Genomic DNA, 26,922 nt, shown 5'->3' with positions numbered 1-26,922 from the left:
ATAGTCCAATATCAAGTCAATGAGGAACTCATAACATGATGAAAACAGTTTTACTCAGTTACATTCAACTACCTAAAATCCTAATGAGCATACCAATTTCCATGTCTTACTTCTCTGAGATAATTAGCTACTTCCTGAAAACAGAAATGAGAGTTTGCCTGTGATTTACATTTTGAGACAGTCTGTAGAAAAGAGTAAGGCAAATCGGTCGTTAAGTCTTACCTTTTCCTCACCATGTAACAGTTATTTCCACAAATAGAGAGCATGTGGATACTTTCTAAGAACTCAAAATGAGAAAACCAAGAAGTCTTTGTACATGAACATATGTACACACATATGTATATAAGCTTAAATCCCCCAAAGCGGATATAAACTGGTAAGAATACCTCAACTTTCTAAATTCAGAAAGCAAAGATAAAAACTATCTTGTTTATAAGTCAGTGGTATTATGAGCTAATAAGTTTGTTAGAATACTACACAGCTTAGAGGCACTCTGATTGGGGGCGCCTGGGTGGCTCAGTCAGTTAAGGATCCAAGTCTTAACTTTGGCTCAGGTCACGATCTTGCAGCCATGAGATCGAGCCTCACGTAGGGCTCCACGCTGAGCATGGAGCCTGCTTAAGATTCTCTTTCTCTGTCTCTATCCCTCTGCCCCTTTCCCCTGCTTATGCTCTCTCTCTCTCTAAAATTAAAAAAAAAAAAAAAAAAAAAGCCTCTGATTGGATCCCATTTAAAAAAACGCCATTCAAAATAATAAGCACATTCTTCTAACAGAAAAGAATTCTCCCACTTTTTATTTATTCTGACATATTGGTATTTCCATAAACTTGCAAGTGGAAGATAAGCTGTTCAATAAAAGCCATTTCATATATACAATATACAGAAACTATTTTAAAAGTCTGTTCATATAATGAATTCTTTTGGTACTGACAAAAAATTAAGATACAAATAATTGACTAGAAATGAAACTACCACTAAACTAAGATACACAGGAACTGCACTTCAGCTCAGGAAAAAAATCCAGATCTTACTGTGTTAGAAGAATAAAGTACATTTGTCATAGTATACATTATCATACTCCCTTTAAAGCAGGGACTATTTAAAAATTTTAAATTAAAAACTGTTCAGGATTACTTCTGTCTGTACATTCAGCAATTATCATCATATCACTGGTTACACACAATTCTCTCATCATGCAAAAAACCTGTTAGTCGTTTTCTAAGGTCTAATCAAGTCAAACAATAAACTAATTATAGCAATTTAATTAGCAAGCTGTAAATCATAGAGGTGTAGAAATTCCGCAGTTCAACTGTATTTCCTGTCTATAGTACAGTGCTATTCAATTTTCTCCAAGTATTAGAGCTAATAGGCATTGATACTCAAAATAAAAATTTCATTGTAGCAGCAAATGATAGAATATGTGAGAGAAGGAGGAGTTCCTAATTTCATGCCAGTCTTTATGACCTTTTATTAAGGTAAAGGACTGTGTATGTATATGTGGAAAGGAGTAAGAAACAAAAGCAGGAGGTCAAAATAGGCATATAAAGGGAATGTTGAGACCATATTAGAATTACATTTATTTAAAAAACTGATCTGAAAGTCTGCCCATCAAGTGTACAAAAAACAGAGCAGATGTTAGTGCAAGTTTAACCTGATAATTTATTTGTGAAAAAAGCTAGTTTTGATGAGAAAAAATTCAATCTTGTCCTTGTAAACATAAAGAAACTCAAGGGTAATTTTAAAGATAGTAGGCCAGAAAATGCAACAATTACTCTTATAATCCTTTTCAATTAAACAGACAAATCAAGTTGAAGACACATGTTAAAATACTTCTTAGACTCAGTATTTTACCAGCCTATATAATTGGTTGCTCCAACTGGATCTGAGTTAAAAAAAAAACAAAAAACCAAAAAAAAAAACCAAAAAAAACTTTTTATAAGAGCTATCACATCTAGAAGTGAATAAATTAGAACCCCCCCCAAGAGATATTATTTAACTTCTAAAGCATAAAAAGCTATATAATATCTTATACAAATTAACCAGTGTTCTTATAAAACCTCAGTTTTGGACTGATGACATTATGCTGTATTTGTGGTGAAGTACTAGGCACAAGAATATATGTATCAAGTAGGCATTTCAGTCTAATTAGTCTCTATTTAATTCTTGGCAATATATAATAATTGGTATGCATTTTGGTACTTAAGTCATGAATTGTTGAGAACAAGAAGCAGTGTATTATAGTAACAGGGTTTATATCTGACAATTACAGTGTTGAACAAGTCTTTTCTATGAACTCTGTGATTTGTTTTGCAGTTGGTCACTTGTAGTAGATCCTGCAAAGAAAAAAGAAAAAAAGTCAATATAATTTGTTGTGTACTGCCAACCTTAACTACCTGAGCTAAAGTTCCCTTCACTGTCATGGATGATAAACAAATATAAAAACCTAAAAAACAAGTTATATTTGATGTAGCCTAATCAGTCTGACATAAAATCATGTGTATATTTCCTAAATATTCTAAAAAAATTTTTTAATGCTCATTTATTTTTGACAGAGAAAGAGACAGAGCATGAGTGGGGGAGGGGCAGAGAGAAAGGGAGACACAGAAGAGGAAGCAGGCTCCAGGCTCTGAGCTGTCAGCACAGAGCCTGATGCAGGGCTCAAATTTACAGACTATGAGATCATGACCTAAGCTGAAGTCAGAGGCTCAACTGACTGAACCACCCAGGCTTCCCAGGACCTGGAGATTTTAAAAGCCAATTAAGATTTTTTTTTTTAAAGTCTCAAAAAGAGTAGAGGACAAATAAGGAATTTACTTCCCTATGCCTTATTACAGCCTTTTCTATCCTTGTGGACTTTATTTATTTATTTATTTATTTATTTATTTTTTAATGTTTATTTATTTTTCAGACAGAGAGAGACAGAGCATGAACGGGGGGAGGGTCAGAGAGAGCGGGACCTTGTGGACTTTATAATGCTAAGTAAGATAAATTCCTGTGTAAGGAGTACTTCATCCCTACTGAAGAAAAATCAGGCACTGAGCTAACACAAATTTTAATCATCTGTTGTATTTAAATGAAAAAAAAATGTGTTTACATTACTAAAGGTGTGAAATCTAAGTCCTAAAAGCAATGACAGACAAAAGGCCAGAGTTATTCATCAAAAGCCATGACTTAAAAAAAAATCCTGTTAATATTTGCACAGTGGTACTGGTGCAAATTTCCAGCAAACGAGGGGTATTCCTAGTGCTTTGCCATTGTCACTAAGAATTGATATTGAAAGTCTGAGCAGAAATTGATGAAAACTTATAACCAAAAAAATGTTCACTTTGAATACATAAAAAAAATACATCACTGAGATATATAGGTAAATGGGAAACAAAGACTGATTAGGGTACGTCCCTATTAAAAATGGATAATAAATTTTAAAAGAGGAAGAGAGGGGCGCCTGGGTGGCGCAGTCAGTTAAGCGTCCGACTTCAGCCAGGTCACGATCTCGCGGTCCGTGAGTTCGAGCCCCGCGTCAGGCTCTGGGCTGATGGCTCAGAGCCTGGAGCCTGTTTCCGATTCTGTGTCTCCCTCTCTCTCTGCCCCTCCCCCGTTCATGCTCTGTCTCTCTCTGTCCCAAAAATAAATAAACGTTGGGAAAAAAAAAAATTAAAAAAAAAAAAGAGGAAGAGAGAGACATGTAACAGTAATTACTTAAAATGTAGTTTGTTCAGTTACATATAAACTAAAAAAAAAAAACTATGGTGAATAAAATGGAAATGAAATGCTATATGAAACAAAATGAAAGGCTAAAGCATAATATAGAATAACAAAAACATTACAATTATGACATGAAATGAGACACAATTATCAGGTCCTACACCACAGACTCATATTTCATATATGCTCACAAAACACTAATAATTTTTTACTTTCCGGAGATTTAACTATGAGGCACAACAAATAAAGTAACTTACATCTCCAGTTTTCAAGTACAAAGAGAAGGTAAATGGGCACAAAATCTGCATTAGCAGTATAGAAGATTCACCTACATTAAATACCAGAATAACAGTTTATTAAAAATGAATAAAATCTATTCACTATGATGGATCAAGAGCTGGTAGGTTGCAAGGGCTAACTGTCCGAGACTTAAAAACAAATAGAAAGGGGCGCCTGGGTGGCGCAGTCGGTTAAGCGTCCGACTTCAGCCAGGTCACGATCTCGCGGTCCGTGAGTTCGAGCCCCGCGTCGGGCTCTGGGCTGATGGCTCAGAGCCTGGAGCCTGTTTCCGATTCTGTGTCTCCCTCTCTCTCTGCCCCTCCCCCGTTCATGCTCTGTCTCTCTCTGTCCCAAAAATAGATAAACGTTGAAAAAAAAATTAAAAAAAAAAAAAAAAAAAAACAAATAGAAAAATCAGCCAGATATTTTACCAATCCAACAGTCAAAAGAATCAACACTGGAAAGATATGACATACTTTGTACTTGAAAGGATGCTAAATAAGTCTTCCATATTAAAAACAGGTTTCTTTTAAAAAGTTTAAACCTTAGATTGGTATGACAGATAAAATACAATCTGAAACATCAAAAAGAAAACACAGCTTAATGTAAAGATAAACATCACTGCTTAAACCAAGTAAACAAACAAAAAAACCCAGCCATATACTTAATGCGTGGTCTGAAATCAACCCTGGGCACAAAAACTTAATTTTGAAATTAGCCACAGGGCTTGAAATTTTAGAAAGTTTGGCATAAGTGAATTTCAAAAAATTTTTCTGAGGTTCTTCAAACTTATGTGTAAAGCAAAACAAAGTATATTATTTAGGCACAAAGAATCATGAGAGTATCAGTGATGATTTCAAGAAACATCTAACCTTGATTTGATTGTTCCACGTTCATGCATTCTTCAGCTGCTGTCTCTGACATTTCTTCATCTTCCTCATCATCATGCAGGTCTTTTGAAATTAATTGTCTAGCTAATTTAATATTCAGTCCTTCATTGTAGTGAAGCTTTCTTTTCATTTCAAATTGTCGCTTTTTTTCTACAAGATACAAAAAGTAGGCTTAGGAAGTCTTTAGCTCAAGGACTAGGAAACTACAGCCTGCATCTGTCTGGTCAATAAACTATTATTGGAACACAATCATGCTAGTTTGTCTTTGTAATGCTTAAGGCTGCTTTTGAACTCAATGGCAGAATGGCAGGGTTGAGTAGGTACAATAGCAACTATATAGCCCACGAAACTTAAACTATTTACTACCTGGCCCCATCTCTTTTAGATGGTTCAAGTACATCTTAAAGGTAGAATAGGAATAAAAGCCCTTAATAGTTACATTTGTGAAGAAAACTTAAAGATGCAAGAAAAATCTCAAGAGTAGAATGAGAAAAAAGGCAAGGTATATAATACCATACATATGTCAGGTACAAAGCCTGCACGCATTTGTATGCATACACACAGAAAATATAACTCAACAAATAACAGTGGTTATAATTCTGGGTCAAAGAACTATGGGGTAATTTTAGTCTTCCATTTTTATAATTACAAATTCCTTTTAAAATTCCTATTATCCACTAAGAAACTGCCGTGACTTAAGACACTGCTAGCTAAACACATAATCTCATTCCCAGAGTAATTTTAAGAAAAGGCTATTATAAGGCACAGTGAAGTGACCCTAGACTATTCTTTCATTTATGGTCTTCAGCACAGATATACAAAAAGTTAGCGGCAAATAAATATAACTGATATTTTGTAAATAGCATTTAAACATTAACTGTTTACAAAGAAATAGTTCTGAGATTTTAAAACGTCTTAGACCAGTAAATAAAAAAAAAGGGGGGGGGGTGACATAAAATTGCCAACTGTTTATTCTGTCAAACAAGAGCATTAAAATTCATTTGCAATAGTTTTATTACAGTATTCATTAAATCATTTCAATGCCAAAAAAGCATACAGAAAGCTCAGAATAAGACTATTCAAAGTACTTTCTCAATCTCCTCTAATTCCCTCTAAGGTTTCACCATCATTTGCACTTACAGATGCCTTACACTTATTTATGTTTCAAAAGTAGGCATTTATAGTTCTTGTTAGTATTGATCAATCACTTTTCAGCCTCTATTTGGGTTGGAAGAAGGCAAGTTCTGAGACTAACAGCCATCTCAGTATTCCATAAATATTTGTTTCAAACAACCAAGATCTTGCCAGGCATCTTTCTTCTTCTCTATTTAAAAATTACTTTTGTGATTTGATTTATTGTTTGAGAATATGATATGGTAGAAGGAAGCAAAATTTAAAAAAGAGGCCAATAAAAAGACCAAATCCTCATGACTAAATTTTTAGTGATGCCTTTCAAGTATTCAGATGATGTAAAAACCAATGATAAAAAAACATACAAAAAATGGTTTTACAAACTTCCAGTGACAAAATAAGTCATGGAGATGTAAAATACAGCATAAGGAATACAGTCAGTAATACCATAATATCATTGTCTACAGTGACAGATTGTGACTATATTTATCATGATGAGCACGGAGTAGTGTATAGAGTTGTTGAATCAGTATGCTGTGTGTCTGAAACTAATGTAACATCAATTATACCTTAATAATAAATTCTTAAAAATGGTTCTGATTGCCTCCAATACCAGATATATTTACTAAAAAGGTAATATTTATCATTACAAAGCAACATACATTTATGGCAGAAACTTAAAAAAAAAAAAAAAAAACAATTTCCTCACTCAAATTACCATTAACTTTAGAGCATTTTCTAAAAATGTTTTTTCTAAAAATAACTCATATATTTTTATATACGCTGTTTTTTCACTTACTCTATAGTTAGGATTACCATATGTCCCTGTTTGTCAGGCAAGTTTAGTTTATGTGCACCATCTGATGAAATATAGTATGACCCTTTCTTTCATTCTAAAATGATCCCAAGTTTAGACAATAAGGTATATGAAGATATAGTAAAATTCTGCCACGTACATAGCAGATTTATATAAGTTTTAAATGGTTGTAAAGTACTGAGTTACCATTTAATCCTCTATTCTTGGGTGAAAGACTTCTGATTCCCCACCTTTGTATTTTCAGTTTTTATAGTGTAATACACATACATTTTTGTGTTTTGGTTCTATTATTTTCTCAATATGAACTAGTGTTTTTTGCAAATCATGCATCAGGACTCTTTAGTGAGTCACAACCAGCATTTTTTAGAAAATGAAAACAGAATAAACTGGATTGCACTACATATAGTAAAGGTGAGTACTGTTTTGTGAAATTTTTCTTTTTGTAATTTATGCATGCATGTATACTGAGTAGGACTTTGTAAAAAATGTTTACAAAACATTGGAAGAGACTCTGGAAAACTGAATTGCTAGATCAAAGGGTGTCATTTTCTTCTAAAGCTTGGGGCTCATATATTGCTATACTGCCCTCCAGAAAAGCCAAACCATTTTTCATGCCCACCAACAGTGTATCAGTAACTTATTTCTCCACATTCACAGCCAAAGAAAAATTGTCATTCATTCTAATCTTTGTTGATCTGAAAGGAAAGAAAGGTACTAAGATGCTGTTTTAATTTGTAGTTTCTTCTTCCAAGGAGTTGATGTTACCGTGTTTCTTGTGAACACTATTGATAGTCTAAGAAAATTATTTAAATTCTAAGAGATGTTGAATTTGGTTTTGCTTGTTACAGATATATCCTAATTTTACACTATTTAAAATGTATGACATAAATTTAAAATATGCAATCTATTCATTTCATAGAAAAATGCTAATACTACTGGTCTCAATCTTCTTTGAATATTTATGCCCATTTTATCTACAATCCTTGTATGGTAGAGAAACACATTGCAAAGAGTACAAGGACATTAAGATTTCAGCCCTGGCTCTAACAATAATCAACTCTCCATATGAACTTCACAAGTGAGTCTCTTTTGTACACTTTTTTAAAACTATTCTATAAAATAATGCAGAACATACCAATTATTTAAATTATTAAAAGTTATTATTCACTGAACACTTACAATATGAATCAGTGTTAAGCGCTTTAAATCCTTTATCTTATTTAATGCTCGCATTACCTCTAAATATTTTTATAGATCCCAATTTGAAATGAAGAAACTGAACTTCAGAGAAATTACAAATTAGACAAGAGATACCTGGAGTACAAATTTAGATTCGTCTGACTCCATAGCCTGTATCTTAATTGTTATACTATCAGTTACAAGATAATTTTTTCTAAGAATTTCTACAAATAAACAAAGATTTTCAAATATGTAATTTGTTTAAAAGCAATAAACACCTACAAGAGTCAGTAACTCTACCAGTAGGAACTGAACTTTTGAAATTGTAATCAAATTGCTCCCCCTGCTGGCTAATCCATGAAACTACAATTTGAGGAAAAATCCCTTAATGAAAACTGACCGTATAGATTAATAATAAATTCCTTTTCTCAACAGATCATGTTTTCAAGAGAATAATGAGGAATCTAGGTCTAGAAACAACTTCTATTTGAAACTGTTTTCAAGGGTCTTTTGGAGTATATTTTTGTAAAGTAATTAGGAAGTCACTGAGGGTAGAAGACCTATAATACAATTTGAGATTAGGCTATCTGTATATGGCTCCTTTGTATAACAATTAGGCTCAGACCCTCATAGTTTGTTGAATATGCTATATTCTGAAGATGACAGACAGGAATAACAAATTATATGTTAGGAGCTACACATGACAAAGATCTTGAGGATTAAGTAGCAAAATATTCAAAATATTTTGAATAGGTACCTATATAGGTAGGCTTGGCTTTTCCTTTTAAAAATAGTTAAAAACAAACTATATAAACAATCTTAATTCTTGAAAAAACTATACATTGACATGGTCAAAAAGTTTAAAAAGTAACAAAGTGAAATGTCTTGTCTTCTTACCTCCACAGATAACCAGTGTTATTTGTAAAAACAGAAACCGTGAGTAGGTAGCAATGCCTTAACTGTCTATCTACTATGTGGGCTACAAGAGCCTCTTCCAACCCTGTTGAGAGAGCTCTTTATCTCCTTGTCTATGATATTACTGTTCTTTTTGTTCAATGGGACCTAATAAAGATCTTCACTCTACATCTAATCATCTTGGTTCATTTGGTAAGTTTCACTGCTGCCTTAAAAAAGAAAAAGCACAAGCAATTGGGAAATTAGCTCTCACTGCTATACATTTTAAGATCACCCAAATATTCAAAGACTCTAAAGCATTAATTTACTAAATACTTACTGAGCATCTACTCTATACCAAATAGTAAAAAAAAGGTACAAAGAAAATAACACTTACAAAAAGATGGTAATATTTTCCCAAATTCTTGCAATTGGCGGGGGGGGGGGGGGGGAGGAGAGTTGTTATCCAATAAACCCACACAAGCAGAATCTGAATTATAAAAATGTTGCTCCCTAATCCCTCCACCATCCACTTCCTCAAAAGGAAAACCACTTGACAACCTTCAAATAATGGATTATTAAAGTTATTATTAAATAATGAATTCATTTTAGCAAAAATTATGAGCACACTGCTAAAAGCAGTAAAGGAAATCAACTACCTTGTTCTTCAGGTGAGAGGTCACTATCCTCATCTTCACTGCTTTCTTGTTCATGAACCCGATACTTTGGCTCTGAGCCTTCAGCAGCAGCTAATCTACACAACAATCATTTACAAAGACATCAACACTGTGATATTCTTTTACTGAGTGTCTCATTCAACTTCTCAGTCTCATAAAAACATTTAAAGATCATTAATATGCTAGCTATAACCTGATGAGGAAAATAAAATAAAGTGGGAATGAGTACAGAAACCAGTAAGCAACAAGAACAGTGGAGGGTGACAGAAATCAATGAACAGCAAAGGAATAGAGCTTTTTGTTTATGAACCCACTTATTTTTGCCTTTCTTACTTCAATCCTTTTTAAAGTTTATTTATTTTTAAGAAATCTCTAGATGCAGACCCAATATGGGGCTCGAAATCATGACCCAAGATCAAGATCATGATCCCATGCTTTTGACTGAGCCAACCAGATACTCCATCTTACTTAGATCTTTAAAATACAGGATATTTAAAAAAAAAAAAAGCATAGGGTATTGACAAAAGGAACCTGTGTACCAGCCTCTAGTACTCTAATCTTTCTGCTACCTGCATACTTTGATTTTAATCTAGAAGCAAGTTGCTATGAAAAATCCAGATAAATTTAGCACAGGCTTTTTCACACTTGTACAAGTGGAATGCATTTAACTCTGCACAATTAAACACAAGTAAAAATGCTTCATAGTAGTCTTCAGTACTTACTTCTTAGCTAAGATATCTGGGGTCAAGGCTTCAGTGGTTTCTGAATCACTCAATGCATCTTCATCATCACCTACCATACTAGAATGACAGCACATTATAATTAATACCTGAACTATAATTTTTCAAGCAGAAAAGCAAGGTAGAGAACGGTAATTCTATTGATTTAGTTGTATCAACATATTTATAGCTCTGTTGTCATCTTCAAGCCTTAATTTTGTTTCTATTTCATGCAGATACTTAAAAATTCAGCACTAATCAAGAAAATCCTCAAAATGATCTACTGTAGCCATGAAAATAAATATTAACAACTCGAATCATTTGTAAAAAATAAAAATACTCCAATTATTCCATCCAGCGGGAGGAAACAAATATGTAGGAAAACAGTAACAAAACCACTGTCTGGTTTCAGAATATGTATTTGTACATCAACCTGAAGACAGAAACAAATGATCTATATAGACATAAGATTAGGTAAAATACCATAATTAGATCCTAAAAGACCTAATTCAGAAAGTTAAAAAGCTATTTATATTTAGCTTTCCCAATCTAACTCTAATAAAACATTTTCTCCCCACTTAATTACAAACATGGGCATCTTTAATTCTCAAGTTGCTGAAAAAAAGCAGAAGTCACCTATATTTTTAAAAAATGCTGATTTATACCTTTTCTGGTCGACAAGTTAAATAAGTGCTATAGTTTAGATAATGCTCTTTTTTCCATGGGAAGTTGAAATAAACTCATTTATATTATTGGATATAATTAAACGGAGGAGGATAAAATAATCTATCAATTTGCAAAACTTCTACAGACAACTCTAGGTTATGCTATAAAATTTACAGACGAATCATATGTGTTTGTGTGTGTATATATACACATACGTACATATATATAGAAGCATAACTTTTGTACACTGTGAAATTTTTTTTTAAGTTTAGTTATTTGAGAGAGAGAGAGAAAGAGAGAGAGAGAGAGAGAGAGAGAGAGAGAGAGAGAACAGGGGAGGGGTAGAGAGAGAGAATCCCAAGCAGGCTACACACGAGCAGCACTGAGCCCAACACGGGGCTCGAATTCATGAGCCGTGAGATCATGACCTGAAATCAAGAGTTGGGACACTTAACCAACTGAGCCACCCAGGCACTCCAACAGTATGAAATTCTTTAGTATAACATGATTAGATCTATTAAAAGCATCTTCTTCTATTAAATAAAACTCTTTTTAAAAAGGGCCATTAAAGAAATTGGTAAAACTGAGCACTAAGTTGGGGCGCCTGGTGGCTCAGCTGGTTAAGCAGCCGACTTCAGCTCAGGTCATGATCTTGCAGTGTGAGTTCAAGCCCCATGTCGGGCTCTGGGCTGACAGCACAGAGCATGGGAGCCTGCTTGGGATTCTTTGTCTCCCTCTCTCTCTGCCCCTCCCCTGCTTGCACTCTGTCTCTGTCTCTCAAAAATAATAAACATTTAAAAAAAATTTTTTTTTTAAAAAGAGCACTAAGTCGATAAAAGCAAAGCACGTGTGTGTGTGTGTGTGTGTGTGTGTGTGTTGTGTGTGTGTGTGTGTGTGTGTGTGTGTGTGTGTAGCCTCAATTACTTAAGGACCAAATAACTTTGACAACTCCCAGAGGAAGGATATAGGTAAGGTAACGGTTGGGGGGGGGGGGGGGAGCAGTACCTAATAAAATACCATTCAGATTTATTATATTTTAAATATAAACAGTCTAAAAATAATGTCTATGACTGTTTTTTTCAGTCACATACAATTTTAATTCTTTTCGGATAGTTATTTCTAACCAACACAGATAATAAAGGATATCTATCTATTACAATTATTGAAAAGGAAGAAAGCCCTGATTTTTGCTTCTGGTACAATAAAAGCTTTAAGACATGTTTTATATTATATACTTGTAATTAGAAAAACAAGGGCATTACCTTTTCATAAATAATATGTCTATTTCTTCCCTCAAGCTTTATTAGTATTGAGTTTCAGTACCTGTACCTGTTTCATTATCTCTTTCTACCTTTGTCACAATCTTCATGTTTATTCTTGTTTTTAGTGTTTTTACTAGGGACCACTGAGTTACAACAAACATTTACTACTACAATTATGATGTACAAATGGATCCCCCAAATTTTAAAGTTACATATTACTTATACTATTATACAAAAATATTCAGTTAAGTTACTGATTAGTGCTCCAGTAGCAAGTATAAAATCATACAGAAACTTAAATCAGCTGTTTATCCAGAAGCTCAAATCGAATGCAAAATGGAAGTAAAAAAGGAATGTCTGGGAAACATTACCTATGGTAAGGAGTGCTAGGTTCATCTATTTTCATTAAACCATAGTCTTTGTCTGCTGGATGATATGTCGCCAGGATATTCATTTCATCCCACTTCTGGGATTTTTTACTAAAATTAAAAAGAAAAACAAATTTCCTTAGTGAAGTAAAAGATAAAAAATGTGCACATCTAAAGTTCACAAACATCCAAATCCCACATTTCAACTTCTATTTGACTGCTAGCTTCTATTTTTACAAATACTCTCTTGGAATAGAAAGTGACTTAGGGTAAAAGCCTAAGTAATTACAATAAATGTCAGTAAATATTTTATAGAATATTTAGTGCCCACATATTAAAAACACTATCTAGAATCTTCACCAGGCATTCAAGACACTATTACATTATGACATGCTTAGTCTTATCTGACCTATAGAATTAACAACAGCAAAAAACCTGAAATTTACACACTGCATGATATTAGTTGAGGATTTTTCATCTACTAGTAACCATTCAATAAAAAACAAGATGTTTCCAGGCCCTGAGCTTGGGGTGCCTCTGTTCCTCATGGTGGGACACCTGGTTTCCGCTTTGGCCTTCTTGTCCCTCCAGGCAGTGGAGGCGATAGGCAATGGAGATGATGGGCAGGGAAGGCCAGAGCCCAGCTGGGTTGACCCTCAGACCTGGCTGAGCTTCCAAGGCCCTCCCAGTGGGTCAGGAATGGGACAGGGGGGTTGGGCCAGGCCCTGAGATGTGGGGGATTCCCCCACGCCCGCATGCTGTACGAATTCTGAGGGGAGATGGCATACTGTGGACCTCAGGTTGGAGGTCCTGGCAGCCTGGAGACCTCTCAGCTGGAGGGTGAGTGGGGAGCCAGGGTGGAGAGCAACTCTGAGGGGGCCTCCCCCAATCTCTGTGGTGCCCCACCTGGGGCTGTGAAGCTTGAGCAAAACCCTAAGGAGTCCCAGGACATCAAAGCTCTGCAGACCTGGAACAATTTGCCAAGCTCCTGAAGCAGAAGCGGATCACCCTGGGATATGCTCAGGCCAATGTGGGGCTCACCCTGGAGGTTCTCTTTGGGAAGGTGCTCAGCCAAATGACCATCTGCTGTTTTGAGGCTCTGAAGCTCAGTTTCAAGAACATGTGTAAGCTGTGGCCCCTGCAGAAGTGGGTGGAGGAAGGTGACAACAACAAAAATCCACAGGAGCTATGCAAAGCAGAGACCCTTGGGCAAGCCCAAAAGAGAAAGCAAACAAGTGTCAAGAACTGAATGAGAGGCAACCTGGAGGACATGCTCCAAAACCTACCCTGCAACAGATCAGCCACACTGCCCAGCAGCTCAGGCTTGAGAAGGATGTAGTATGAGTGTGGTTCTGCAATCGTTGGCAGAAGGGCAAACAAGCAGTGACTGTTCGCAACAAGAGGATTCTGAGGCTCTGCATCCCCTTTCTCAAGGGCACCAGTATCCTTTCCTCTGGCACCAGGGCTCCATTTTGGTACCCCAGGCAGCGGAGGCCCTCACTTCACTACACTGTACTCTTCAGTCCCTCTCCTTAAGAGTGAAGCCTTTCCTTCCATCTGTCACCACTCAGGTCTCTCCCATGCAAAGTGAGGTGCCAGCCCTTCCCAGAAATGGGGGCCAGAGGAAGGGGGAGAGCTAGAGAAACAAAACCTGGGGTTTGTTCAAACCAGGACTTTAGGATTAAGTTCTTCACTAAGAAAGGATCTGGGAACACAAAGGGTGTGGGGGCAGGGAGTTTGGGGGAAACTGGTTGGAGGGAAGGTAAAGTTCAAGGATGCTCTTGTTTTTAATCCCCACATCACTCATAACTTTCTTAAATAAAGAAGCCTGGACACACACAAATAAATAAAGACAAAAAACACCAAAACTTTCCTTGGCCTAATTTTTTCAAAGATTTTCAAAACAATAAAAAGAATTAGAACATAAAACTGTAGAGAATACCTCACTAAATTTAAATACCATTAATAAAGATTTAGGTTGCAAATAAAATTACAGTTCAGTTTTTCTTTAATCTAGAAAAATAAGAGTTTGCTAAGAAATGGTATATTCAGAGCACCTGAGATAAATTTACTTAAGAGAAATACGAACAAGTGTTTTATAAACATTAATTAACATCCATTCAACAAAATATTTACACATCTTTTAACGTGCTAAATAATTAGATGACTTAACTATAAATTCTTCTGATCTACTCATTAAAAGAGACATCAAAGACCTCTCTGCCACCCAAAAATATTTTTTTCATACACAGTTTGTGCCTTGGTTATATACTTGAAAATAAAACTACTGTAAAAAATCAATGTAGATTTTACACAGATTCAAATCTTTTCTGCATTTGTCCACACTGGTGAGGTTTTTGTAGTGAGATATTGGTGAGGTATTTTTAATTTTCCTAAATCCACCAACATCCAGATTGAAATGCTCTTGAAAAATTACATTATTTAAACTTTAACACCGTATTCCCTTCATGCCTTGAGTTACCTCAAAATTTTATGTGCCTACTCATAGCAGGTGAGCCTTTTATGTTCTCTTGCTTTCTCCTCCAAAGCACCCCTGCACCCCTATCTCAGACTAAACACTTTTTTCTTCTTCCTATTATGGTAAAATGTGTATAACATAAAATTCACCATTTTAAACCATTTTTAAATGTACAGTCATCCTGTGGCATTAAGTACATTCACACTGCTGTGAAACCACCACCACCACCCAATCTCCAGAACTTTTTCATCTTCCCAAACTGAAACTCTACCCATTGAACCCTAACTCCCCATTCTCCCCTCTCCCAGCCCCAGGCACCCACAATTCCATTTTCTGTCTCTATGAACTTAACTACTCTAGGTACCTCATGTAAGTAGACTCATAAAGTATTTGTTCTTTTGTGACTGGCTTATTTCACTTAATGTCTTCAAGATTTATCTGTGTTGTGGCATGTATCAAAATTTCCTTCCTTTTTAAGGCTGAATATTCCACGACAGACTAAGTACTTCTGACTACAAGTTCCTTACCCTTTGTTTTATCAAGAGGCAAAGGTTGGCCCAGACATACTTCACAAGTGACTAAGACTACAATTCTCACTTTTCCCCCAAAAGCAGTCAGAAATTACCTAATGTCTCTTCGCCATGAAACAGGTAAAATCTTAAAAGCCTGTTACAAAGTTAAAAATTAAGACATATGGGTCCATCACTGGAAGAACAGAAACAAGATTTCTTCTTTGAAGAGTTGCTTTTTTTCTTTTTAAAATTCAGGATGGAATGCACCTGAATTTTCAACTTATCAAATTTAAATCTCACTAGTATTTCAAAACAAAAACAAAAACAAAAACTTGATTGAACTAAACTGGAAAAATAGACCCTGCTTTATAATATTGATTTCTTTAGAGGTCTAGATGCTATCTATCGAGTAATACATAACTGGTCTTGGGGCAGAAAAAACAAAACACAGTTTAACTGGGAGACAGATATTTAAGGTTCAAGTCTCAGTTAGTTACTCTTCACTAGTTCTAGGACTATAGGCAAGTCCAACAAACACCCTGCTTTGGGCTATATTTATTCTACATGGAAATTATAATAAAATGGAGTTTTAGTAAGTCTTCCTTACAATATAGGGTTGTTGAGATAATCAACTGAAATACTGTCTGTGAAAACAAAATTATACAAGTACCAGGAAAACATAAGGAGTTTTTATGATTTTTTAAAAAAAATTTTTTAATGTTTATTTCTGAGACAGAGAGACAGGGCATGAGTGGGGGAGGGGCAGAGAGAGAGGGAGACAGAATCCGAAGCAGGCTCCAGGCTCTGAGCTGTCAGCACAGAGCCCGGCGCAGGGCTCGAACTCACAAACCGTGAAATCATGACGTGAGCCAAAGTCGGTCGCTCAACCAACTGAGCCACACAGGTGCCCCTTATGATTTTAAAATCTAAAGCTTTGGGTTAAAAATCCTGAAATCATATCTCACTTAGCACTATAGAGAATGGGCTGAAAAGGGCATTCTGAAAAGACGTTTGAAGTTGCTTTTGAACTGGATACCGTCCATCTTGCCCTGTAAGACTCAACATTTAAATGATTTTGAAATATTTAAGATCTGCCACAGGATGAATTTTTCTAAAAAAACAACCTGTTCTGTATTTGACTAAGTCTACTGTTTCAGACATTTTGCTAAACACTTCTTATCTATACATTTCTGTGAATTTAGAAAGCAAATGACTAGGTCCGCTCATGGTCATAGTCTATATAAGGAAACTCACAGTGAAGAGATACATTTCTAAAGATTTAGGTAACAGACATGATAAAGGAGCTCTGATTAGAAGAGTCACAAAAGAAACAAACATACACAAGCTTTAAGAGAATTAAAGTCTGTGAAGAAAGCAATTCAATTAATAAACAACAGGGAGACTTATGATACCGTAGCTAATGTTCCCTCCTGAGAAACAAATGTCTCTGAAATGACAGCTGGAGTTAAGCGTGAGTCAGAAACAAAAGCACAGGTAAAAGTTTCATAAAACCTGTATTAATAGACAGTCCTATTCTATTAAGACTTCCTATTAAAGATACTGTGAAAGAAAACTAACACATCCATATATAAAGTTTGAAAGCTGGCAAAACTAAAGTGTGTAAGGATGTATGCTTATAGGATTACCATAAAAGTCAGGAGAGTGATTATGTTGGGGGTGGGGGGAGGAAAGAGTGTGACCGGAAAGGGCAGGGGACATTTCTGAAGTAATAGAAACATTTTTTTTTTCTTAAACAGGATGGTGGTTACAGGGGTTTTTATAATATATAATAATTTTATAACATAAATAATTTATAATTTTATAATTTCTTAAACTTTAAAATTACATTTAACACACCTTTCCATACGTGTATTATGCTACAACAAAATACTTAAATATAAACACATATTAATGACCTTGTTAGGTACTTCCTAACTTCAAAGAAAACAAGTTATTTCCTAAACGATGTTAACAATATTGAATTAAAAATGACAATTTATCATCATTACTTCTTAGGACAGGGGAATGATAGACCTTTGGAGTTTAAGAGGTTCTTCTAATGGGTGGGAAACCAAACACCCTATACATCTATTTTGTGAGATAATATGAGAAAAAGAACTGTAGGATACAAGCAGAAATAGTTTCCTTGGAGCACCCGGGTGGCTCAGTCAGTTAAGTGCCTGACTTTGGCTAAGGTCAGGATCTCATGGTCTGTGAGTTCCAGCCTGGCACTGGGCTCTGTGCTGACAGCTCAGAGCCTGGAGCCTGCTTCAGATTCTGTGTCTCCCTCTCTCTCTGCCCCTCCCCCGCTCATGCTCTCTCTGTCAAAAATAAACATTAAAAAGAAATTTTTTTTTAAATTTTTTTTTCAACGTTTATTTATTTTTTGGGACAGAGAGAGACAGAGCATGAACGGGGGAGGGGCAGAGAGAGAGGGAGATACAGAATCGGAAACAGCCTCCAGGCTCTGAGCCATCAGCCCAGAGCCTGACGCGGGGCTCGAACTCCCGGACCGGGACCGCGAGATCGTGACCTGGCTGAAGTCGGACGCTTAACCGACTGCGCCACCCAGGCGCCCCAAAAAGAAATTTTTTTTAAAGAAATGTTTCCTTAAAATTAAGGATAATATTTAATAATCACAATACCAGCACCTGAACCCATTAACAATTTTGATTTCTGCATATTCTTTCACTATAGGAAATAATATATATTATATAAGAATATATAAGCTATCAGTATATATATAAAAACACATACACAGCCTACATACACATATAAAATAATAAATACAATATATAAAATAAATATACTGATATGGAAGCTGTTACCATATATATTTTAGCATAATAAGCCAAGTTGAAAATAGCAAATAGAAAAATTGCATTTTCTAGTCTTTAATTTCTTTTTTTTTAAGGTTTTATTTTTTAAGTAATCTCTACACCCAACTTGGGGCTTGAACCTTACAACCGGAGATCAAGAGTCGCATGCTCCACCAACCAACTCAGCCAGGCTTCCCTCTAGTCTTTTTTTTTTTTAAGTTTTTTTTTTAATGTTTATTTATTTTTGAGAGAGAGAGAGAGACAGAGCATGAACGAGGGAGGATCAGAGAGAGAGGGAGACACAGAATCCGAAGCAGGCCCCAGGCTCTGAGCTGTCAGCACAGAGCCCAACGTGGTGCTCGAACTCACGGAGCGCGAGATCATGACCTGAGCCAAAGTCAGACGCTTAACTGACTGAGCCACCCAGGCGCCCCTAGTCTTTTTTAACAAATGCACAAGACTCATAATAAACTGTTCACCTAATATTAGATATTTATATTAAATCCAAGATTTTCCTATTTAGAATAAAGGAGAAATGACCATATTTGGGCACATTCTATTCAATGATATTTTTAGGATAATTTGCTAGGATAGGTATATCTAAGTTAAAATGTATTAAGGGCTTTATAGTTCTTGATATTGACAACATGGAGTGTCATGTTGTAAAAGTTTTACCTTTTATTTATTTTTTAAATGTTTATTCATTTTTGAGAGAGAGAGACAGAGCACGAGTGGAAGAGCAGCAGAGAGAGACGGAGACAGAATCTGAAGCAGGCTCCAGGCTCTGAGCTGTCAGCACAGGGGTCCCATGCAGGGCCTGAACCCGTGAAGTGCAAGACCATGCCCTGAGCCAAAGCCAGACGCTTAACCGACTGAGCCACCCAGGCGTATCCATCATAAAGTTTTAATAGAGAGAACAATACGTAATGTCCCCAATCATCACCAAACTTTGCCAAGATTGGGTATTTGTGCATGTGTTTTCTCCACCTGAGCAGGTATAAATCAGTATTTAAAAGGGTGGCTCAGTCAGTTGAGTGCCCAACTCTTGATTTTGACTCAGGTCATGATCCCAGGGTGGTGGGATTGAGTCCCTCATCAGGCTCCATGCTCAGTGGAGCCTGCTTAAGATTTTCTCTCTCTGTCCCTCTCCCTCACACATGTGCACTCTCTCTAAAAATTAAAAAAATAATTTTAAAAAGCTGGTTTCTTTGTTCATTACCTTATAAATATGGGAAAATGCTTGTTATTTTACTTTCCTTTTATTTTTAAAAGTTTATTTATTTGAGAGAGTGTGCAAGTGCAAGTGGGAAGGGGCAGAGACAGAGGGAGAGAGAGAGGGAGAGAATCCCAAGCAGGATCTGTGCTGTCAGCACAACACAGAGCGTGATACTGGGCTGGACCTCACAAATCGTGAGATCACAACCTGAGTGGAAATCAAAAGTTGGACATTTAACCGACTGAGTCATGCAGGCACCCCTTACTTTCCTTTTATGAATTATGTTTATATACTTTGCCTTTCTACTGGAAACCTTCTGAGTTTAACTAAGTTCTTTACATATGAGTAACTTCTTCACATCTATATAGATTTACAATGATGAATTATATAAAGCACTCAAATTTAAAGATTTAAACCATGTTGTGTATATATAAACCCAAGAAATATATATATATAAGATAATAAACCACATTATGTATCACTACATTATATATAGCCCAAAATTTTTGTTTGCCATTTACTCTCCACTATAAATAGAACTAAAGTTTTATATATTCAAAGCTTTACTCCACTTTCTCAACGTAATACTAAGAACAAAAGAAATTCTTAGAATTAATCAGCTCCAAAGAAGATAACAATATCTTGAAAAATCATCAATCTAAATAAGGGCATAAAACAATAGGCTACAAAGCACACCGGAATTCTTAGGGAGAAGGTAGTGAAGCAGAAGAAACTCTCAGCAGAGGACACTAAATATGGAAATAAGCATCTCTAAAGTTTTGGCAGAAGTAACATTAGTTTGGAGTAACAAAATCCAAAAAGCAGGATTTGAGGTTAATTCCAAACTGTTTGTATGACCTGCGGTTCATTCTCTCTACCTAGAAAAAAAGAGGGACACCACCACTTACACTGCAGATCTGCTAGGAGCACGAAAGCACCTGCTGGTTTCATTTTCCTCCTCCCACTTGGGAGATTGGTTTTCCTGCAGCCTAAATCTGGTCCAGAAAGTCACCCCTTCTCACTTTCACTTTGATAGCTCATATGATGCCACCTCAAAACCTACTCGTACTTCTTGTTGCTTGTGACTTGCTCATTTGATAAGTTTTAGCCACGCTTAGAGTGGGAAGCAAGATTTTGCTTCAAGGTGTTACACTTCTTAATTGCACATTTCAAGAAGTGGTTCTTTCTTTAAATAAAGATTCAACTTACGTAAGTTGACAAAGTACAATACTTTGAAGCTTGACACAATTACTGAACAATTAAAGTAAGAGTTAACAATAAAAGCAATCAGTAATCAAGAAGTCACTTTTGGAAAACTCTGCTCAGTGAGGCTTTGACTATAGTCCATATCCCTTTACAGGCAGAAAAAGATGAAGTTGAAGCATGCTTATATGAAATTTTATTAAAGGCAATTAATTCAAGCACAATGTTTTGAAGCAGAATTTGCCTGTATCACCTTAGAGTACCATAGAATTTGAATGGAACATAGTGACTTCAAAGCATACTGTGTAAAACAACCTACTGAGATGTGGGAAAAATTAGACTTCTATATTTATTTCTACTTGAAGACTAACATTTGAGGGTGAAGTACTGAGTTAAAAGCTTTACATTTATTAACTCATTTAACAATTAAACTAGGCATGGATATAATGAATAACCCACTGGAAGTCACAGAGCTAGTAACTAGTAGAATCCAAACCCAGGCAATCTAGCCCCAGATTAATCACTAACCTATAACACCTCTCATAAAATAGGCTTTAGTAACATTTCTAAGTTTTTTCTTAATGTTTGTTTATTTTTGAGAGGGAGGGAGGGAGAGAGCGAGCGCGCAGGTGCGAGTGGCAGAGGGGCAGAGAGCAAGGGAGACACAATCCTAAGCAGGCTCCAGGCTCTGAGCTGTCAGCACAGAGCCTAATGCAGGGCTGGAACTCATGGACCATGAGATCATAACCTGAGCTCAAGTCCAATGCTTAACCAACTGAGCCACCCAGGCGCCCTGTCTTTAGTAACATTTAACTTCATTATTTTCACCAAATTCAAAATGCACACGTTTCTCATTTCAACCTCTCTGAAAACAGTGTATCTTAAAATGGATGGCATCTTATAATTGACAGTATTTTTTTCTTTCTTGGTGGTACATAAAATCATGGTACATCTTAGAATACATGATTTCTTATTTCTGATGAAATGCACATGGCTACTCACCAGATCTGTTATGTTAGACCTTCACAAGTTGTACACTATATTCAAGGTATCCTGATAGAATGGGAATTCCAAAATCATAGGAGATGACAGTGGTGTTCTAATTAGTTGAACAATGTGATAAAATTGAGATTTACCTATAACTGGTTATGTGGATTTACAGATTCTGTCCAGTGGAACTAACCCTCAAAAAATGGTATCTGACAAGTGGTAACTGAAGAAACCATTCATTGACGATAACAGTACCGTAACAAGAATAAGAAAATAATAGCACTGAGACATCAAAAAAAGTTTGACAAGAACTGTATAAAAAATATTCCAGGACTATTTGAAATATGGCATTATATGAATCTCACTTTAAGTGTATAATGAGCCTTGAAATATTATCTAATGATAATAATATATGAGATAAATTATAAACAAACATATTTGAAGCATATTTTTTTCCTACTAAAAAGATACACAACAAAAAGTTTAGAGACCACTGGAATAAGACAACTCAACTTCTGGCCTTAGGAAAAAAAAATCCCTTGGTAACATGTCTCTATGTTAAATAAAATATTAAATAATATCCTCATAACTAATGAAACCAGGGTGAAGCAGTGGTATGTGCAGAAAAAGGAAAACTACGACTTGATAAAGGCACCAATAAAAGGTATGGTTACTTGCAGATTCTGAATTTGCAAATATGCCTACTTGATAAAATTTGTAACTCCAAAATCAATACCTGAGGCAAGTTTTCTCCATCCCTCACAGACATGCACAGAACAGGGAAAAATTTGAGTTGCTCCATGCACATCTTTCCAGCTGTTAAACAAGGGGATACTTTATCTTCTTGCTTTAGCACTCATGTTGTAAGTGTCTCTTTTGCAGTCCATTTAGTACCACGTTTTTTGCTTTTTTGTTGAATGTATTGTTTTAAATGGTTCCCAAGTGTAGTGCTAAAGTGCTGTCTAGTGCTCTAGGCACAAGAAGGAACCTTGCAGGAACCTAACTCTGTATTTCCCCTTGGAGCAATGGTTCAGTACTCACTAATTCAGTGTCTATGGTTATTATACAGAACAGAACTACTAAGAATAACAATTTAGAATTGACTTAGATCCTGGTCATTTTCACAGTAATCTGAGATTCTTTTGCCTTATACTCTGGTCCAACATTTAAAGGTAAACTATTACGTTACACTTACTAGTTTCTGAATTTTCAGTGTATTGTAACTAAGATAGCTATTTATTTTCAGTCCTCTTTACAGGAAAGGGGGAATACTGGTTGTATTTAAATTAAAATCAAAACATTACAAAGAGTGTTCAACTGTTTTTTGTTTTTTATCATTTCTGTTCAAAGAGGCTCTCATAATAATACTGTTTGCATAAGCTATGACATAAACAATGTGGAGTGTATTACCAATAGAATTTTCTTTGCTACATGACTATAATCATTAACACTGATCATGAAAAAGCCCATCCCCTTTTACTACTTGGAACCAAACATGAACCTCAATGAATTAGAGCTCTGAAGACTTCAGTGCTAACCCTCTCAACTGGACAAGTCAGTCAAAATCATCTACCCTGGAACCTTGTAAAAGGTCCCTTCTAAGTGAATCTGTCCTGCTAGCAGTCTAGGATAGTGGTTTTCAAGGCAGGAAGACCTGGAAGTAAACCCCAGCCAATAACAGAGAGAGGCTAACCCACTGAGTAAGGCCACAGGAAATTATGGCAGATCAAAGTTGAGAATAAGTAGAAGATAAGGAAGCAGAGAAAGAGAAAAACAGTAAGTTACTTGGTAGCCAAACAAAAAGAAACTCAAATTAAGCTTGCCAGTGAGAACCACACTCTTGTGGTTGAATACTCTGAAACTGCATAAGAGCTTTCTGCAGTTTGTTTTGTAAACTATCTTGGTCTTCCTGCTATAGCTATGTGCCCGTGAGATTTGTTTTCTTAATTTAGTAACCTACAACCAATTCCCCACCAATTCCCCACCAATTCCCACTTGAAGCAGCTTACCCAAAAGACAGGTTTGAAAATTTCCTGTTAGAGAATGTAAGTCAAGCATCCAAAGGCCATGATTCTATGCTGTCATCCTACTTAGTGTTTTCTTTAAGGTAACACAAATTTCCATAAATCTATGTGGTGGGAAATTTGATAGCAGTAGTTCATTGTATACACCTAAATTGATATTTGAACAGGTTTGCTCTAGTTGCAATATTTTAAATTTTTACAAACATCCTCGTTTTACCTTTATGACTTTACAGATTTCAGTAACTTCTCTCCAGAATGAGGAGTCTTTATACTTTTAGTTATCTTAATAACACCGAAGCCCCCTAGCACTTCTAATCCAGTGGTTATGTTTTACACTCTACTGTACTGTACTACTTTTTTCATTGAGCATGGCACCTTGGATATCTTCCTCTGTGCAAATACATCTATCTCATTCTTTTTAAAAGGCTGGTGTATTGTTTCATTATATAAATGTACCATAATTAATATTTCACCAGTCCTTATGAGCAGACCTTGGGTTGTTTCCAATTATTTACTATAACAAAATGCTATTGGGCAACATCTTTTTACATGTGTATGTGTGAGTATGAAAGACTAAAACATCACTAGATCATTTTAGGTTGCTACTCTCTGAACTGTTCTGAGTTTAGTTATGCCTTCCAAGAGGAACAAAGACTAGAAAGTACTCCTAATTCTTGCTGCAGATACAAAAACAATTAGCAGTAAGTATATTTTCATTAAATATAGACCAAAGACTTGGAAAATTTTTGTTCCCCTTAGTGGAGAGAAAATGACAAACCAGGATCTACCATACCAGACTGAGTGAGGCATGATCTTCACCTAAAAAGGAATGCCTGTGGAAGCTCAATTAGAAAAATGGGGAAAAGGGTCTCGTTTATGGAGAGGTCTCCTATTGGCTTGAGACCAGATTTTAAAGGGTTCACATAACAAGAAAAGACTTTTATCATTGAAAAATTTTAGATACCTCAGATACGAAGTTAAGAAATTATAAAAGCTTAACAGGTGAAGCTCTGAAACTTCTATTTGATTCTTTAATGTTCCTAATTTCCCAGAGTTCAAAGATCAGATGTTTGTTTTACAAAATATTACATCTGCGCATATACTTTTAAAAAAGAAAAAAACAAAACACAAAAATGATAAACGTCATAGCTCCTGTCTTCTTTAAATCACTCTAGCCGGCACCCTGGCCGGAGGACGGAGACCCGAGCGGTGCCGGAGCTGCATCCACAGAGCTGCCCCGGTCGCCGGTCAGCGGTCGGGGTCGGGGTCGGGGCCGGTAACGGCGGCGGGGAGGAAGGCGAGGCCGCCCGAGCGGGGAGGAGCTTCCCAGGCCCACCCGCGGCCGTCGCTCCCGGCTCTCACCTCAGCTCTTCGTCGACACTCCGACCGGGCTGTTCGGCCGAGGCCACCACAGAGGAAGTCGTAGAACTCTTGTTCTTCAGGATCCCCTTGATGGGCCGATGCGAGGCCGTCGAGGCCGCCATTGCCCGCCGCTCCGGCGGTCGGCTCAGCGTCGCTGCTTGGCGCTGGGTCCAGGAAGGAAAGGGCTGGGCGCGTGCACAGACTCGCCAGGCAGCCGCGGAGCCCGCCTGGGGCTAAAGCGGCCGCACCTGCTGTCGCGGAGACGACTACCGGAGTCGTTGTGACGACACAACGACCCCGACGCCAGGGCCGACGCCGCGCGGCTGGCGGCCCTTCGCGCGCCCTTCGCCACCGACACCTAACCGCGGCCCGCGGAGAGAAGCCGGCCTACCGCCCCAGCGCGGGAGCGACGCCGACGCCTAAGCCGAAGCCAAGCGGACCCGCCCTCTCGCGATATCTAGGGAGGGGCGGGGGCGGGGCGAGAACAAAGCCTACCTCCTCTTGTTCTCGCCCCGCCCCGTCCTGGTCTTTTGGTCCTCTCGACCCTACCCGGGCTCGGTCGCAGAGAGCCCAGGAGCTGTTTTAGAAAAGGTTCAGAGGTTTCTGGTTTGCCTCTCGGGAGGAAGAGAGAGAGAGAGGGAGAGCGAGTTACAGCTCTCTCACTCCCACCACTTTATAGGGTCCATATTGTTATTTCTGTTTTATAGATAGGAAAACTGACGCTCAAGGTGACATCATTCCCCAAAGATACTATCTGATTTTCAGAGAAATGATATATGTGTCCCCTCTTTATTTCCACTTAACCGCATAAAATGTTTTAGCTATTATAAATTCATGGAATATTTGCATTAGAATGCTCCTTAGAGACCTGCTTTGAAATCACAGAATATTGACTTCTATGAAATCATAGAATACCAGCATTGAAATAGTCTAACCTAGTTTTACCATTGGCGTAGCTAAAGGACAGAGAAGAGTGACCCACCCAACCACTAATGTCAATTGTAGTGTGCGGTCATAGAACTTGAGATTTCTGACCTCTGGTGTTTCTGGGTCTGGTCTTCCCCCATTTTACCACATTCTCCCTATGTGTTTGTAATCCCATGGAAAAATATTGCAGGGAAATTTTTCTAGAGTTGCAGTTTATAATGTGTCTCCCTACAAATTTTAGGAAATTCATTTAAGATACCCAGTTGTCCAACACTGCATAAAATTGGCCAGAAATCTTGGGTGCTGTCTAGGTGGTTCTAAGAAGAATCCCAAAGGAGAAACAAACAAAACCCAACCCCCCCCCCCCTCACACACACACACATCCTCCCCAAGTTATTCTATGCCTGAGTGTGAAGGAAAGATCTCAGAGAGGACTTTGATAAAAGGAGACAGCTTGAGACTCTAAGGTGTCAGGATATGCACAAGATATGCGGGTGTCCAGGTTGTGGATGTTGTAAGGAGATGAAGATTCTGTGGAATGAAAGGGCAGAATTTTTTGAAGCTCTGGTAACAATCTCAGAACCGTGTTGTATATAGTCAATCTAGGGCTAACAGAGGGAGTGGTGTCCACTCCAGCCCTACCCAGCCTCTCACCATGCAGTGTCAGCATCAGGAGTTGTACAGATTGCAAAAGTAGAAGTCTCAGAGATTAACCAAGTTGCTTCCTGTTACGGATTGAATTGTGTCCCCCTAAAAATAAGATATGTTGAAGTACCTCAGAGTGTAAACTTATGTGGAAATAG

The 26,922-nt window shown here is 36.9% G+C and overlaps 1 protein-coding gene, 1 long non-coding RNA gene and 1 pseudogene across 2 annotated transcripts; 1 reads left to right on the top strand and 2 right to left on the bottom strand.

Annotated features, from left to right (window-relative positions):
• Positions 1 to 768: 768 nt before the first annotated feature.
• PPP1R2 (protein phosphatase 1 regulatory inhibitor subunit 2) lies at positions 769 to 25,656 on the bottom strand. Its single transcript, XM_045502531.1, has 6 exons — positions 25,193 to 25,656; positions 12,591 to 12,698; positions 10,295 to 10,372; positions 9,555 to 9,649; positions 4,857 to 5,024; positions 769 to 2,333 (listed from the first exon to the last, which is right to left on the bottom strand). Exons 1-6 carry the CDS (start codon positions 25,312 to 25,314, stop codon positions 2,287 to 2,289), a joined length of 618 nt encoding a protein of 205 aa, XP_045358487.1. The 5' UTR covers positions 25,315 to 25,656; the 3' UTR covers positions 769 to 2,286.
• Positions 2,777 to 3,433, bottom strand: LOC123611049. Its single transcript, XR_006718395.1, has 2 exons — positions 2,958 to 3,433; positions 2,777 to 2,845 (listed from the first exon to the last, which is right to left on the bottom strand). It is a non-coding gene; the product is annotated as an uncharacterized LOC123611049 (long non-coding RNA).
• On the top strand, positions 13,134 to 14,289 carry LOC123575966 (annotated as a pseudogene).
• Positions 25,657 to 26,922: the final 1,266 nt, after the last annotated feature.

The sequence above is a fragment of the Leopardus geoffroyi genome, chromosome C2, assembly GCF_018350155.1.
Source record: "Leopardus geoffroyi isolate Oge1 chromosome C2, O.geoffroyi_Oge1_pat1.0, whole genome shotgun sequence".
NCBI lineage: Eukaryota > Metazoa > Chordata > Mammalia > Carnivora > Felidae > Leopardus > Leopardus geoffroyi.
This window is presented reverse-complemented; position numbering and strand designations above follow the sequence as displayed.

Coding starts and splice junctions, on each gene's coding strand:
- PPP1R2 (XM_045502531.1), bottom strand. CDS start 25,314: ATGGCGGCCTCGACGGCCTCGCATCGGCCCATCAAGGGGATCCTGAAG. Junction 12,699..25,192: donor AGTGTCGACGAAGAGCTGAG/GTGAGAGCCGGG, acceptor TTTTAATTTTAG/TAAAAAATCCCAGAAGTGGG. Junction 10,373..12,590: donor CCTAGCACTCCTTACCATAG/GTAATGTTTCCC, acceptor CTGTCATTCTAG/TATGGTAGGTGATGATGAAG.